Source organism: Clupea harengus, chromosome 8, assembly GCF_900700415.2.
Source record: "Clupea harengus chromosome 8, Ch_v2.0.2, whole genome shotgun sequence".
Classification (NCBI taxonomy): Eukaryota; Metazoa; Chordata; class Actinopteri; order Clupeiformes; family Clupeidae; genus Clupea; species Clupea harengus.
Genome location: NC_045159.1, coordinates 12,822,182 through 12,839,635, shown reverse-complemented (window position 1 = coordinate 12,839,635; position 17,454 = coordinate 12,822,182). Strand labels below are relative to the sequence as shown.

Below are 17,454 nucleotides of genomic sequence, written 5' to 3'. Positions count from 1 at the left end.
TATTAAATGAACAGGATCAGCCCATCTGCATTTCAGTTTCAATGAAAAAAAAAATCCCCTGTTTGAATGAAGCTCTCAGTATGTAAAGCTAAAGTCAAGATCTGACAGATAATAAACTCAGACCATCCCAATCAAAGGAGAACATGGAGGGGCAAATACTCCCTAAAAATAAGCACATATGTTAATTCACTGCAGTGTTGTAGACAATTCGCTTATTGTTGCATTGCCTGGTTTTACACAGCCTTTAAATTGGACAACCCGTATATTAGTGCTTTGACAAAGATTGTCCTCTAGAAAACATGTGAACTGTGAAAATATGTGACAAAAAAATAAAGTGACTTAATATGACTCAGTTGTTTTTCATATTAGAATAATCCGACAATTGATGGCCAGGAGGTGTGGGATTTTTGCACTGTTCCTCATTTTCTGACCTTTTGCAATATGTAGGCCTACCACAAGGGTAATTTACAGAGAAGAACACGCTGTATAGAAATGGATGTAGGTGTGCATTCTTAGTGCCATCTGGCGGCAAGGAAGAGCGCGGTAGCGTGGCCGAGCGGTCTAAGGCGCTGGATTTAGGCTCCAGTCTCTCTGGAGGCGTGGGTTCGAATCCCACCGCTGCCATACCTAGTTTTAATCTTGGTTAGGAAAATATCTATATTTAATGCATGTGTGAGATTAAAGAACATGGCCATTACATTTATAGTGTAGTCAGATTGTATCCCTTTAAAGTTCACTTTCTAAATAAAAGTTCTCTGTACAACTGGAATTTTAGAGAATACGCTTACATTACCATTGGCATTCCTCTAATAAAGCTAAAGCTGCTAATTAGACTTTGTATTGCATAGCATCTGCGCATACTTAAATGCCAAGTTATGTAACTGCATAAACCTTAAGGTGTCTTTTTTTTTTTTTTAAGGCCCATGTACTGTGTCAATTATTTTGAAGGATAGCCTAATAGTTTTCACACCTGAGCCTACAGACTCGTAAACAAACTCGTAATGTTAGTTGCACTGTATAGCCTCTAAGTGTCGCCAACTGACTAAAACCATTAAAAACGACATGAAGTTGGCGATGAGGAACGCATTCTCACGTTCATTTCACTCCTGATATCCTGATATCAGACCGTGAGCGTGAAAGGTGGCATAGGCCTACTCAATTGTTTTGCACAAGGAGCCCCTGGAAACTATACGGAAGCTTTAAGCTGCCATCAGTATATTTTACTTCGCTTTCTCGAGATCTTGACTTATTTATGTTATCATCTCAAGATCAAACGAAACATGTTTTCCCGAGATAATGAAATAACCCTAATCACGTCGCTTTGGATACAAATATCTGCTAAACTCCAGTCCCTTAGCTTTAATTAGATAGCTCATGGTAAAGATACATGTTTACCCCAATTAACAAATGAATTGGCCATATAGTGTCCTCCTGTCCTGTAGCGCAGCCTAAGCCTGCCGAAGGAACGGCCAGACAAATGTTTCGGTTTCAGTCAATCACGTTCGCGAATTCCGAAACATTTCGGGCAATCGCCGTGGCGAATTCGAAACATTTCGAAACATTTGACCAATCAAGGCAGATATGCTGAAGGGTGATGTGGACATTAAACTTACCGCGATTAATAGGCTATGTTTTTCTCCACAAATGTTTTTTGACTCATACATCTTCTACCTGCAACTTCAACGAGCACGGTGTTGATAACAGGTGGTCTTCCGCTGCGTTCCCTACGTTTGTTATACAGTTTACGATGCTGAGGTAGACGCCACTACTCTGTGTACCCTTTCAAAAACACTCTTTTCCGACGAGGATGGGATTCGAACCCACGCGTGCAGAGCACAATGGATTAGCAGTCCATCGCCTTAACCACTCGGCCACCTCGTCTCTTTTAACGGGAATTTTGAGTGGCAAAATGTGGTATACAGACATTGCATTTTTCTCTGTGCGTCTAATTAGTAGCCACTCACTCGACACAGGATTCAGCCACTGTATTTTAACAGGAAAAATGAGTAGCAAAATGTGGTATACAGACATTGCATTTTTCTCTGTGCGTCTAGTAGTAACCACTCACTCAGACACTCAGAATTCAGCCACTGTATTTTAACGGGAAAAATGAGTAGCAAAATGTGGTATACAGACATTGCATTTTTCTCTGTGCGTCTAGTTATAGTAACCACTCACTCAGGCACTCAGAATTCAGCCACTGTATTTTAACGGGAAAAATGAGTAGCAAAATGTGGTAGGCTATACGGACATTGCATTTTTATGTGTGCGTCTAGTTAAAGTAACCACTCACTCAGACACTCAGACTTCATTGTTATCAGCGTTCGGATTTAAGTTAGGACTTGTTCGGACTTGGGTAGGATGTGTTAGGACTTGGGTAGGATTTGTTAGGACTTGTTAGGATCGCGTTAGGAACTGTTTTGCAGTCCATTCGCTGGAAGGTATGGCCACCTCGTCTCTTTTAACGGGAAAAATGAGTAGCAAAATGTGGTATACAGACATTGCATGTTTCTCTGTGCGTCTAGTTAAAGTAACCACTCACTCAGACACTCAGAATTCAGCCACTGTATTTTAACGGGAAAAATGAGTAGCAAAATGTGGTAGGCTATACGGACATTGCATTTTTATCTGTGCGTCTAGTTATAGTAGGCTAACCACTCACTCAGGCACTCAGAATTCAGCCACTGTATTTTAACGGGAAAATGAGTAGCAAAATGTGGTAGGCTATAGGCTACGGACATTGAATTTGTATCTGTGCGTCTAGTTATAGTAACCACTCACTCAGACACTCAGAATTCAGCCACTGTATTTTAACGGAAAATAAAAAAGTTAGCTGTTTCGGTTGCTCACTGTATTTTGATATGGGTTTGACCCCCCGCCCCCCATCTGTGGGAGCGCATGGACAACTTCCGGTTATTGTATGGCTCTTTTTATATACACACGTTGGCGACATTTTGTTCTCAATGAATGACATCTTAGCTAGCACAACATTGTCTCTCATTGGTTAAATTTAGTGTCTCAGTCTCGTAAGTCACATGGTAGCGTGGCCGAGCGGTCTAAGGCGCTGGATTAAGGCTCCAGTCTCTCCGGAGGCGTGGGTTCAAATCCCACCGCTGCCAAACATTTTCAACCTAAGAAACAAATGAGCTATTTCAATTTCAACATCCATACTAGAAAAAAAGTAATAGCCTTCACATTTGATTGGTTATAGGCTACTGAGGGAATGTAGGTACATGTAGAGTTTTTACAGCATTCTACTTTTCATTAACTTCTCTTTTATTCTAGGCCTACAAGTAGCTTTAAACCAGCACGCGACCAACAGCATTGGGCTGAAAAGGCTGTTTCACCCCACCCCTGTCCACGTACCGCCATTTTGTTAAGGTGTATTTAATTGGCCTGATGTTGTCACATTTACCGACTAATACAGGCTTTAGTCTCACTTTCTCCCTAATGACGCTCCTTGTTCGTGTCGGTGGCCATACAAAAGACGCTCATGTAAATATATATTTTTTCATTGGTGTAGCAACCAAGATGCTTCTCCATTGCTCCCATCACTTTGGTCACCCCTTCCAACATCCAGCTTCCCGGATGACGAATGACGTCAACGAGCCATCTTTGTTCCTCTAATCCAAGCGTCTATTTTTCATGTGTAGGCTACATAGTGACACCGACGAGACGCGCGCTAGCTCACTATAATAAAGAGACATTTGCGAGGCGCGGCACAGAAAACGCGTCAAAACAAGGGAAAAAAGAAAGCCAAATAAATATAATCCTTACCGGTGGATAACTCGGACGCTTTTGAAATAACAAGGGAAGAAATTGGTTGAGAAGAGAGAAAACGCCTAAGGCTGTCCATCCAACCATTGAAACATACATTCCTGTTGGACTTCCATACACACATAAACTACACTAAAAATGTGAGTACTGACAATGTTATTTCTAAATGCAAGTGGCTAATGTCTGCATAATATCCTACGATTTGCTCGATTATCTTATTTATTCCACGTTGTGGACCGTATAATGAAAATGTAGTCACATAAGGCATGCCTTTTAAATTACGTGCTCTACAATCCTTGGCTGAGAACTTATTATAGGCCTGTTATACGTTATTATATTTGACCATTATGTCTAAATTTGCATTATCAAACCATCATTTAAAAGCTTCATTATGAATGTATTTCATCAAATGATGGTCTGGCTACTATAAATAGGCTACTTATAACTATCCACTATATGATTACGTTCTGTAATGATTGTATTAGCCTACTGTACAATACAACCCACGCCTTGTTGAAAACCATATTATGAACAGCCTAGATAACCACATTTTTATCACTGATATTATTTTCCATTGGTTAGAGTCGAAAAGGACTTGGAAGCGCATGTTTCCACCGGATTGGACTGGTTTGCTTCCAGTCGGCCATCCGCTGCTCTTTCATTTTGAGAGCCGTTTTATTTAGCTTTGTAAATGTGGTCCTTCTAAATTATCAACAAATGGTCTGGCGGGTTGGAGCGAGCGAGAACCTCCATGTAAAAAGGTAGCGGACAGATGTAGCCTACATTTGGCCCCTTATGCAAATATGACACCCCTCGTCTAAATGTAACATTCTTCTCGCAAGTAAACCTTATAATGTACCGTGTTATTGCTATGCGATGAAAGACCAAGTAGCCCATTTATCCTTGTACATCCATCTTGATACGTGATATTGCCAACAAACTGTGGGGGTGGGGGTATCTGGCGGTCATATTTGTTCCGACCGTGTTACAGCAAAGACATAGACTATAGTCTATCAGTTCATTTTTTCTTTTGGCTGCTTCTTCGACGATCATCTCTTTATACAGCTACTATTTATTTTGTAAACCTTTGTTTGTTCAGTCGAGGATATTGACAAGCTGCTTGCACAAAAGACGCAGGTGTTTCACTGTCAGATAAGATGGCCGTGGATGTCTTTCCCCTAACCTTTTCATTTAAGATATGTTCTCATATCTGCTCACAATAAAGTTTTCTTGAGATTAATAGATTCTACCGCAAATAAATTACTTAATGAAAAACAGATGTGAAATTTGCCAGTTTGGACAGACCAGTGCTTCTGCACGACAGCTTTATGTGGGTATATGGCTGTACGCATGGTAAAACAGGCTATCAGGTAACTGTTTGTTAGTCATCTATGTCAAGAATTGGGTATCAGAGACTACCTGCTGAGGGTATTTTAAGAAAACTGTCGAATGTATTTCAGGACTATTTGACAGCGGAGGGTTGACAAACACACGCACACACCCGCGCGACATTCTCGCTCGCGCGCTTAGACGCACGCTTCCTCGCGCGCGGGCATCTTGTTCGTGTATGTTCTTGGGGGTGTTGTTCTATAAAGCCCTTTATGTTTTGCGCGCATGGATGTATGAATTAAATGTGTGATTGAAAGCATAGGATAAAATGACTGATTATGACCCCTAAACAAAGATTAGTCGTCAAATGAATGTGCATCATGGTGTTCACATTTGAATTCTGTAGGCTATCTGTAGGTCTGCGTCGCCAACATGGCCAGGATAGAGGTGGTTGGATGTCACACCTCTGCGATAAATGGTTCACAGCTCCACCACACCACTTTGAAATATAGTACAATTAATGAACTTAAAACATTTACAGATGTAAAGTACAGTCCACTTCCTTTTTGAAAATGCAATAGGTCTATTATGCGCTAGCCAGAGAAGCTAACGTTCTGTAGGTCTAACCTAGGCCTCGCCCTTATGTCCTCCACCCGATTCCCCCACCGAGCATAGCCCAAAGGGATTATTCTGACAGGCAGTGTCACAATTAGTGATTGCCAGGTAACTATAGGGGTGCCATTTTCGTACTTAATGTCGTAGGCTTAGGTGTTGAGGGTAGCCTATATGTCATACACATACCGTGAATGGGTGTCTGTAATGTCTCCTTCATTGCAACGAAAGAATCTTAATGTCAGTGAAATATTTTGAAGTTACCCAACAGGAAACAACATCGCCAGCCAGAAAACGACACATCATGATTTAGTCTTCTGTGGAAGCAAGTTATATCAATTTGTCCTACCGTCATTATTGTGCAGATTTATCCTGGTTGGATTAACGTAGAGGCCTGAATAGACTTCAGCCATTTGATAACGACATCTCATTGCTATCATACTCCTCACTGCGTTATGTCAAAGCAGGCCATTTCGAGGTCAACATTATTCATGTCGACCCACAATCTATTGAATGGCACAGTCTGTGTTCTATCCACACCTCCTTTTTTTAGCAGAAAATGGTCATCTGAAAGACCAACCATGCTGTCTAGCAAGGAATTGAACCTTGCAAGTGTTGTTCTCGAGCTCTCAGAGGTGACCTTTATTCAGAGTTTTGTCTCCTTCTGGTGGCAGAAATGTGTCCCCGCAGCAGGGTCTGCCATTCTGTGATGCATATGGATACCCACATAATTCGCTGGCAAATAAAAGATTCACTGGGCGACAATAAGCACACCAAAAGTCCCTGCTGAACAACCTTAAAGTTTAATGTTTAAGGATGGTAGATTATGTTTTCAACAGGTTGATACCAGATCATCTTCTAGAATTATTTAGTTGGATTAAATCATGAGATATATGCAAGCTTGTGAGAGATAATGTTTCTAATCTTTATAGGCTGTAGTGATTTTGTTCTCCGCCCAAAATTCAGTAGCCTACACATTTTTCTGGTCTCAGTTGTTGTTGGGTTCATGTAAAGCTATGGCCTTGTCATCATTACTACACCAAGGGTATTTATATAGATTTCATGCACATCACACCAGTCAGAAACAAGGCATGAGTACTCTTCAGAAGATCACTACAGGTAAAATCAATGAATGAGGATGTGTCTTCTCTGAACCACCAGCACTTCTTATTCTGGTCTTTTAAAGTACATGTTTCCTGACCATTTCTGCTCATTGTTAATGAGTTGCCATTGCTGGTCATGTTCGGTTTGAAAAGAAAATCGCTGATCGTTATCGATATAGTTGATCATGTAATTCCCTCTGACCTCCCTATTAACGTTCTACTGATCCATATGAGGCCTCATAATTGCCTGTCAGTCACTGTCTTCTCCTTACACTACATGTTTCCAAGGCATGTACGTATTTTCATACATTTAAGGTTATCATTTTTCTTAATGATAATGATAAATAACCATCACATTCAATGACAGCTCACTCACAAGATGCTCAATTGAATACCTACTATCCAGAACAGCAATTCAGGTGATTTTTTTTGTCAAGCTTATATGTTAAATATGTGGCAACAGAACATTAGCAATTTAGGTATAGATCCCTAGAACTGTAAGAAGTTAACACAGGGACCAGTTACTGTATAAGCAGATCCTGCCACAAAGTGCACCAATGTATGCCATATAAAGCACAATGACGCAATTTCTTTTTTGATTGGAATCCCTGTGGATCTATAAAATAGCCCCCTTTGCTACTGGTGAGCATGATTTAGACACAGTTAATTTGAGATGGCTTCTGGGCACTGTTTGAAGAGGACCATGAAAAGATGTGCATTAGTGTTTGCACAGACAAAGATTCATGGACCCTTTTGTCCTCTGTGGCTTTCATTTTTCATGCGGGGCTTGTGCCGATATGAAAAGCAAAGGCTTGGTAATGTCTCCTAATGGCTTTTGCTCTCTCAGGGTCATTTGATGTAATGATCATTTATTTGGTATCACTGGTCTATGATTCCGAATGCTCCAGAGGCTTCTGCATCCCACTGGCCTTATTTTAAGCAACATTGATGAATATAAAAGAAAAATGTTATCGGATGAGTTAAAAAACTATCGGATGAGCACTTCGTCAATTCTTTTGTTGCATAAATATGTCATTCTTTTAGCATCTGTCTGAAAATGATCAAAAAGCAGTAAAGATCTATATTTCTGTAACCATCGTTGATTATTCATGTACAGGTACTTTTAAAACTCCTTATGATCACTCTTCTAAATCCTTTATTGCCTAATTTGATTAATTTCATCCATTCTTATAACTTTTTGAGCACAGAAAAGGAACATCACTTCTGCCCATCACTATGATAATCCTGTGACAAAACACTATCAGAACATCATTATTTTTGGCTGTCCAAGATGACCGCCCTCTGTGGCTGTCATTTTTGTGGCATGATCTGACCCTCTCGCGTCCCGTCTTGATTGACAGGTCTGCTCCAGCCCCAGCCGCAGATGGGAGTCAGGTCCCTCCTAACACCACCAGCAACCGCCGTCTGCAGCAGACACAGGCTCAGGTCGATGAGGTGAGTGAGAGACATCTTTCAGACATGCAAACCCTTCTCGGCGTCTGTTCCCATTCTGCAGGTGAAGTATATTTTTCACCTTTCTTGTTTAGGTGTGAAAATAATCTGACACACCCAGACACACCCTTCGTTGTACTGCATCGTCGGGGTTAGAGTAAATAGCAACAAGTTTGTATAACTAGGTACTAAGTATAACAAGCATATCGTCAGGACAGTATGTGAAAACAGTTGTTAAAAAGAAGAAATTGTATCACAATATAGCAAACCGTAAAGGTTGCACAGAGGCAGACACTGAAGCTTGCCTTTAATCTCGAAGGCCGTATAGTACACTGTCTATTTATTTACCCACATAATTGTTTTAACCTCCACCCTCTTCCACTCTTTTGTGGGCTTACACAGGTGGTGGACATTATGCGCGTGAACGTCGATAAGGTCCTGGAGAGGGACCAGAAGCTCTCAGAGCTGGACGACCGTGCTGATGCTCTTCAGGCTGGGGCTTCACAGTTTGAGACCAGTGCTGCCAAGCTCAAGAATAAGTACTGGTGGAAGAATGCCAAGGTAAGTGAAATGCATCAGAGAGATTTTTATCTAATCTTTTTTCTCTCTCTAGACACAGGCCATATTGATGTTTGTGATGGTAAATTCTTCAAGTACGCTTTGTTAAAACGAAGTAGGGGTTTGTAGGAACATGCTACAGGTCCTTACAGAAGATGGGTGTGTGTTAAGGAAAGGCCTATATATATGAATATAAATGCAGAATTAAATTGTTATCCTATGAACTGTGAATAATAAAAGGTAGGAAAAAATGCTATGAATATGAAAATTATAACAGTGTCTTCTATAGATGTCACGAAGCTTAGTGGTGCACTGGTATCGGAATGGAATGTTTAAGACATAATTATTTTACAGGTTATTTTACAGGTAAAGATGATGTGTGCACTAGAATTGATAGTTCTCATCAAACACAGTGTGATATTTATTGTACATTCCGTTCTGGCCAGGGAATCTGATTAGCTGAAAATGATTTTATCTGGGCTCTTATGTAATCAGAACGACATGGTGTGGCTTAGAACCTGGTAAGGCCTCTGTTACCTAGTCTGCCACACAACAACAGACCACTTTGAACTTTGGCCAGGCTAATCAGGAGAATAAAAAAATCTGTGTTTCTTCCTCGACATACTGTTGTATTTAGAAGAAATGATGCAATGGAACATTGTGTTCTTTCTAAAGAACATCTGACAGATCCATAGGCAAACAAAAGTCAAGATGGCTAGATAGGTGATCGCTCAGGAAATCAGAACAAAATATTTTGACTAGAGTAGTTGAAACCAGGTTTGTATTCTACATTATGCTTGAACAGTGATTGCTTGTAAATCATTACTCTTTTTCTTCTCTCAAACTGGACTGTGATTCAGACATATATAGCCTCTTAGATTAGAACCCATCTGATGTTCCCAGCACTGAAAAGAAAAAAATATACAAATAGCCCGTAACTATGGTCTCAGTAATGTCTATAATGACACAATGTCCTTTTCTCCCTCTCTCTAAACTGACTGTCAACCTTTTGTTTTGTTTTCCTCTAGATGATGATCATTCTGGGGGTGATAGGTGTCATTGTCCTCATCGTTATCATTGGTAAGGGTACACTTTTGTCATGCAATAAGCATTTTATATATACCATATAAATGTTGTTTTCCTCTCTAATTTAAAAAGAAATAGAAATGTATTGAACAATGTCCATATTGCTAGCTGTTACAGTGCACAGCCTATGCTGAATATTAAGGCCACTGTTTTGCCAGCTTTGTTTGTGGGGAAATCCCATCATCCTTTGTAATAACAGTCAGTGTTGACAGTGACTAGTCAACAGCACAAGCAGAGTTGAATAGAACGGTTCACTTTGATAGATGTCCATGAAAGAAATATAGAGATATATGGATGTCCATGAAAGAAATATAGAGATATATGGATGACAATTTGTATAGATTGTGTATGATTTCAAGTGCATCCCATTTTGATAAGCCTTTTCTCTGTCCTGTTTACAGTGTACTTCAGCTCCTAAGAAGGCTCCTACCCCAGCCTGCACTCCAGACCTCCCACTTTCCAGAAGATTCTATGTGAAAAAAAGAGACGAGAGATGAGGATAAAATGACTACTACTACCACCACCACCTCTACTACTACCACTACTACTACAACTACTACTAACAACGAATCCTCCTGACGAATCTGAAAATTGCCCCACCTACCTGGCCCCCCGACCCCCACGCCTCCACTGCCTCACATTCGGACCTTCGTCAATCTTCGTCCTGTGAGCGTGTGGCCATGTATCCTCTGTAAATATAACTTGCTTTTCTTAACAATCGTTCATACTCCAACTCCATTAGCTCTGGTTGTTATGCCAACGGCGACAATGGGGAGAAAAAAAAGAGAAAAAGACCCTGGCGATTATTGTTGTACACCAGATACAATTCATATATATATAGATATATATTGTTCTTTGTAGAGTTTTATTCTGATATAATGTTTTTTGTAGGTTGTGTGTGTGTGGGTGTGCATTTGTATTTTTTTTATTTTTGTATTCATTTACTTAATGCTTCTAAGTGGAACTACTGCCTATTATTCTAAGTGTGTATAACTTGCACGTTCTCTCTTTTTCTGTCTTTCTCTGTAACTTGCAGAGTATAAGTGTATCATCGCACATGGGGAGTAGCCTCCTCATGCTAGAGGAATTTGAGCATTCAGCTTTAACATCTCTTTTGCTACTCTCTCTTTCTCTTACCATGCCGGTTAGCACACATTTCTTTCTTCCCTTCCTTCTATTTTTTCTCTGGCTTTATTTCTTTCTTTCTTCCTGCCATGCTCTTAATCTACTCTTTTTGTGAACTGCCACAGTAGAGCTGGACCAATGTCTGTAGACTTGATTTGTTTTTTTAAAGTCTTTAGTGTCTTATCTCTTTAACATTCCTTCATAGCAGTGTAGTGATATGCTGTCTATATTGCATATACAAGCACACAGTATGTGTGTGTATATTTTTAAATGAATAGGCTTACTGAACTAAACTTAAATACTATCGCCAAATTGAAAAGTAGGGAAAGCCAGGAGCAGGGATGATTAAGGCAAAAATATAAACCAATACAATTGGTTAATATCTTTGTATTATTTGTAGACTTGTATCTGCTCTCTCATGATGTAGCACAAATATGTACTACATGTACATCGTTGCATCATAACCAATGCTCTAATGCCCTGTAGAGATTTAAGATTAAATAAGATAAAAAAATAATAATTATGCTGTTAATGTGAGGTAAAGAATTGAGTTGCAGTGTTTATCTCACAGCTGGGCTAACTCTAGATAACACTAAAAACTTTGCTAAACGCCAGCAAATTTCCATTTTCTACATTTTTTATGTTGGTGGGGTTGTGGTTAGCCTAAAAGGGGAAAATATCATGCACAAGAACCTTGTTTTTGACAGCACTTTCTGACTGGTTTGATTCAGTGACTGTCGTCAGACTGAGAAAGAACCTTGTGCGCCTCACATCTAGCCTATGCAGGCCTCTAGGAACTCTATTTATACAGTAAGGCAACCAGGTAACAGAACCAGGATGACCAAACAAATAAACCTGGTATGCTATAGGTAGGGACAACCCCTGTATGGCTTACAATCGTCCATATGATGTCTATTCCCCTATTGGTGTCTAGCAAGGGTAACATAAACAGCGACTACAAAGCACACTTATCACTGGGTCCTTATGCTACTGCCGTATGCTGGTACAAGCCTGTTGCTTCTGCCATGGTTCTCTCTCTGTTTCTCATTTTTATTATTCTCTCTAGATACTGCCTTTTTCTTTTTTACTTAGAGACAGATTATATTTGTATATTAAATATATTTTTGTGTGTAAGCAGCAGACAGGGCGGGGGACAGCTTCATTCAGGACTCAACGCTGCCTGCAGCGACCACTGTGCCCCTGTCCTGTCTGTCCTTGTGTCTTTCAGTCAGTTAAAGCGCTGTAGATTCTTCACTGCCAAGTAACTAGGGAGATTTGATCTTCTGTTCTGTATCTGTCTTACTTTCTTTTTTCATTTGGTGCCGTTACCGGTTTGCTCTTAGTGGTTTGCTCTTGCGCGCGCTCCAACCCCTTCCATTAAGATCCATTTCCATTCCTAATGGCTTAATCTGTCTGCCTTGAGTGAGCCAGTGAATAGGTGTGAAGCTCCACCTGATCTGAATTAAGACTCAGGCGCCTTTCTCACCCACGAGAAGACTTCGATTCTTAGAGAAGATGGGGAAGCCGAATTGTAATTTTTGTCTTGCATAGCATGGCCAGTTTCTTCGGTGTGTCCTTGTATTTTGAGTGTGTCTGTTGATGTAAGTTTGTGTGTGTGTGTGTGTGTGTGTATATATGTGTGTTGTTGGTGAACCTCTGGCCCTTGCAGAATATCCCTGGCTTATCCCCACAGATTAGGCTGCTTAGAATTGAGGTGAGGGCAAGCAGTTCCATCATTCAAGGACTGAGAGGGAGAACTGGCAGTTGGACGTGACGGAGGAAAAAGTGAGAGGCTATAGTCATTCCTCAGGTGTGTGTGCCTCTGTCACGTCACAGAAAGGCCTTGTGTGATCCCTTAAAAGCTCTTATTGGCTCATGCCAGGCAGACAGAAGAGCCGTTAGGTCTAAGAGAATATGTTGTAATAACTCAGTCAATTCAACATGTTTCTCTGAGATACTCACCCTTTAACTCATCACTTCAAACTTGACTCTCTCTTTGATTCAAAAAGAGATAGCCTTAGAACATTTATTTTCTCATCAAACTACCCTTTATCATACCCAATCCCACCCTGAAAACAGAGCAAAACTAATTCTCAAGTAAATAACCAAAGACCGTATTGTCTTGCTTATGCTGCCAACTGCCAACAAAGACGAATTGAGAGACAATTCACACATTTGCGAGATAGCAGATATGTACCTGATGTTACAAAGAGCTCACCCTTACCGTCCAACACCTGTAAATTGTGGTATTTAAACCCTTTCTGTGACTTAAGGTACATGGTAGGCAGTAGGAGAACAGGGAGGTGTGTGATTTTATCCTAAAAAAAAAAACTAAAACTAAAATGTGCTTCAGAGCCCCTTCAGTCTCCACTCCCCCACTGGTTGTGGTGTATCCCCCTGGCCTGATGCGCTCAACAACCAATTATAGCACAACTGTTCCTTTTTGTCTGTCTCTGTAATGCTGACAAGAAAACAAAATATGGACAAAAAGCTTCTGAAGTATAGCTGTTAGAAAATACTGTTTAAAAAATAACAAAAAAATCTACCGTATATTGTGTGGTGTTGTAGTGTGGGGGTGTATCTTGGGGAAGGGGGGTCCTCTTTTATCTGGTAGGAAATTTTAATAAAAAGTAAATATATTTAAAATGTAATTGGAGATTTAACACCACTGATTAATGAGATAAGCCAAATTAAGACAAAACTCTACAACCGGACTGGCAAAAATCAGGCCATTTACACCCATAGTCCAGGTCCAGGTCATGTGTGTGTGGGTAGGCAGGTGAAATTTAAGACCATTTTATTGGGGTAGGACTCAAACATAATGGACAAATCATTTGAGGCAAATTTATAGAGTGCTCAAGAAATGTAAAGGTCATAAAAAAAGACTAATAAAACTTGATGTATGTGTATTTTTATTTATTTATTTATTCTTCTGTTGTGGGAATGGGTGGTTGCGTCTTTTGATGTATTGTCTTCTTTTCCTTTACTGAAAGTTTTAAATGGGTGGAGGGGAACAGTTGATGAGGATCACTGTCATATGCCAACTTGTAAGACCTGCTCTATGTTTCTTAAATTAGGAGGGAACCTACGAAGACTTAGAGCTGTCAAAGGTTGGCTGTACATTCACTATGATCCTCTTGTCAAGGACTTAACTTTTTGATTAAACCATTGTGTACTTTATTTCAAGCAGAAATTACTATGGTCACAAAGTGGCACAAGCTAGTTTGGGTTGGGTTGGGGGAGGGAGATAGCTGTTTTTTTTTTTAAATGATAACTTTCCTTCAGTTGGAGTTCCTGAAATAAGACAATGTAATAAACTAAAAAGCAAAACCCATCTACTCAAAGGTTGGTGTGTCTTAACATTTTGGAGTGTTGTCACCTGCCCTATCACATTGTTACTGTCATTTTTAAGTAAGGGGGTTTGAACAGGTAAAAACAAGAGAGTAATGATGTCAGGGTAGTGGAGGGAAGCGGGTAATTGATGATTGAACCCTGGGAAAGAGGCAGGCAGGCGGGCGTACATCCTGGGTATCTATCATGCTGAGTAATGTTCAGAATGTCAAGGAAAGCATTGAACTGAGAGCCATATTTGCTGTATTGATGTAACAATGTTTAGATTTGTTTTTGTTTTATTATTTCAGTTAGGGGTGTATACACAGGCAAAGGATTTTAAGGCCAACATTACGCTTGATCATCTTGCCTCACAGGAGGGACAGGGTGGGATGACCACTTGTAATGTTATCCACTATTATATTCATTTGTTTATTTATATAATTATTGTGTCTTCATTTCCAATGGAATGACAGATCGGATTACAATGAGACAGATGACCATTTGAGAACCAGACGTACATAAACCAGTTGTAGAGTAAACCTGTCAATGTCTTATTATATTGATGAACATCATGGGAAATATATATAAATATATATATATTGGAAAAATGAATAATTATAATGACCTGTGTTTATTGTTCGGAGTTAGAAAATCAAAATGTGTGTGTGTTTGAAAACAATGACATTAAAAGAAATAAAATATATGATAAAAGAGTGGCCTGGTCAATTGTTTGTACTGATCAGTAGGTGGTGTCAGTATTTCCATACATAAAAGAAAAGCATGAACTGCATAATAAAATAAGTTAGAGATACACATTTCAAATGCTTGTGACACTCAACCCAACCCACCCAACACTACATGCTATTTGCTGGACACTGCAGATGAAAGTAACATTTCAGCCAATCATTGTTGACATTTGGCCCAATCTATGTCATAATAACCCATAACTGTTTTTCTAAGGAAGTTTCTTTTTGTGGTTGATGCAGCAATCTGTCTTTATTCCAGTAAAGTGCAGTAACGAAGCACGTGGAACATACTCCAGATTCAGCGGTGCAGATCTGGACCACAAGCTTGAACTAGGCTTCTGATGCAAACACGTCCGCTGCCTGAGATGGTTCTCAATGGCCTACCCCCATTCCCATACAATTATTAGCTGCAGTCACTCACACCTCAGTTTGCTTCCTGACCCCAGGTGTCTGAGCAAAACCTGCCTGGAGACCTTTCCTTTGTTACCATGATAAGAGTACCATTTTGGAGATTGTGCTGACCAACTTTTGGTGGTCACAGCAGCTGCCTGATCATGAATCTCATGTTCACTCACAGGATATACTGTCATTTTCTTACAGTTTACAATGAAAGTGCATAGTTACTTGGTCGCTCACAGATATTCATCACATTTTGTATGGGTGCCTATTAATAAAAGGTTTAAATGAACCACTTCTGTAAGGCCATGCTCATCTGTGGGGCCCTCTGTCTCTCTTCTGCACACTTCCTGTGTACTTTCCCCACCTACAAGTTGACAAAAAGCCGGACTGAGTACCGTGACGATTGTTTTCCTGCATCTTCTCGTTAGAACTACTAAACTACTGATTGATGAGTTGGCTTATTCTACCCCACACTGTTTCCGATCGGCTGCCATGAAAGTAACGTAAATTAACACATGGTTTAATCAGAAAAGAAAACAGCAACAGCAGAGACAGATCTTATCATACATTAAGCCAATAGTGGGTTAATGTGATCCTTGACATTCCTACACATCCTTTCCAAAATGAAAAACTGCAAGGAGCAGTGACATGTATCATGAATACCTAGGTGAGGTTGTCTTTTCCAAAGGGTCTACTTCAACATGCCAAACTGCCATTCAGGATCAGTTTATCACAATATGAAGATGACAGTGACTTGCCTTCCAAAATATCTTCTTACATTATTGTCCACACACACACATTTAGAATTATTACAAAAATTTGTAATTATATATATTCATATTTATTCTGCACTTTAAATAAAAGGTTGTCATGAACAGATACCCTTTGTAGATGTGTAGATGGTGGGGTTCAAGGAGTAGGGTTAGGGCGTCCATGCTCAGACCTTTGCTTGGGGCCCTGGAAACACCCCTGCACCCAGCATAGTCATGAAAAATGTATAAGCTGCCAATTTAAAAAAAAGTCTTCAAGTATTATTTTGCTACGTATGGATGTGCAGGGCAGATGGGGAGAGCACCCTGATGAATTGGTCGTGAGCCAGCTCAGTTTGCACAGTAGATGGTATGTGTGGGCACCGCCATCTTTATTTACATCTGTGCCAGAAGCTCTGACTCATTCTCCAGCTGACATTGCAGTGCCAGCACAGGCATGCCTGTCACCTCCTCCATCTTGATTCACACTGAATGTCGGGCCAGGCCTTTCAAGCAACAGCAGGTCTGCTCACTGGGCCGCTCCAGATCCTGAGTTCCTCTCTCTACATTCTTCCACACAGCACTCAACTCCACTTCTGACACCAATGTGATGAGCTAGTCAGGAAGAACAACCAGTGAGACCACATCTTTGGCAGTTTTGCCTATTCCTGGGTGCCATTGACTGCCCAGCCCCAAGAGTGACTCTTTATAGGTTACTCACAGTACTAAGTATTATTTTTTCCGTAGCGAAATTAACAGGAAAAAATAGAATAATGGACAGAGACACTTCCCATCACTTGTAATGAAAGATCAAAGCCTTTACTCAATTGGCAGTCAGTGACAGATTCTCCAGGTTTGACATTGCTTTTCTGCAACAGTGATGCTATAATGTTGATGGAACCGAATAGTGATGTTCTCCTGTTGTGTCAGATGTGAACTGAGTGCTTATAGTATTTTGTACCATCTTACTCTGTAACCCTGGATTTGTACTCTGTCTTTGTCTCATTAAGAGCAAATAGCTGAGACCTGACTCATTAGTATTTGAACTCCTTCCCCCCAGATAGTCTCCTTCCTCCTATGAATAACCCCCCTTTAAGGACCCACTCCCCTACAGGTGAACCCCTCATTGTCCCCCTTCCTGCCATTACCTATAGGGTGTGGTCTTATCACCATTACCCTACATGA

At 40.3% G+C, this 17,454-nt stretch overlaps 1 protein-coding gene and 3 non-coding genes across 4 annotated transcripts; 3 read left to right on the top strand and 1 right to left on the bottom strand.

The window, feature by feature from the left end:
- The first annotated feature begins 542 nt into the window (after positions 1-542).
- Positions 543-624, top strand: trnal-uag. Its single transcript has one exon. It is a non-coding gene; the product is annotated as a tRNA-Leu (tRNA).
- Positions 625-1,799: 1,175 nt separating this feature from the next.
- trnas-gcu lies at positions 1,800-1,881 on the bottom strand. Its single transcript has one exon. It is a non-coding gene; the product is annotated as a tRNA-Ser (tRNA).
- Positions 1,882-3,037: 1,156 nt separating this feature from the next.
- On the top strand, positions 3,038-3,119 carry trnal-aag. The gene has a single exon. It is a non-coding gene; the product is annotated as a tRNA-Leu (tRNA).
- A 416-nt stretch (positions 3,120-3,535) lies between these two features.
- vamp2 (vesicle-associated membrane protein 2) lies at positions 3,536-15,086 on the top strand. Its single transcript, XM_031571935.2, has 5 exons — positions 3,536-3,917; positions 8,183-8,276; positions 8,676-8,834; positions 9,860-9,911; positions 10,319-15,086. Coding segments are annotated over exons 1-5 (324 nt in total). The 5' UTR covers positions 3,536-3,915; the 3' UTR covers positions 10,336-15,086.
- Positions 15,087-17,454: the final 2,368 nt, after the last annotated feature.

Excerpts from the sequence above, each read along its gene's own strand:
- vamp2 (XM_031571935.2), top strand. Across the intron at positions 8,277-8,675 it reads CACAGGCTCAGGTCGATGAG|GTGGTGGACATTATGCGCGT; the intron begins GTGAGTGAGAGA and ends GGGCTTACACAG. Across the intron at positions 8,835-9,859 it reads ACTGGTGGAAGAATGCCAAG|ATGATGATCATTCTGGGGGT; the intron begins GTAAGTGAAATG and ends GTTTTCCTCTAG.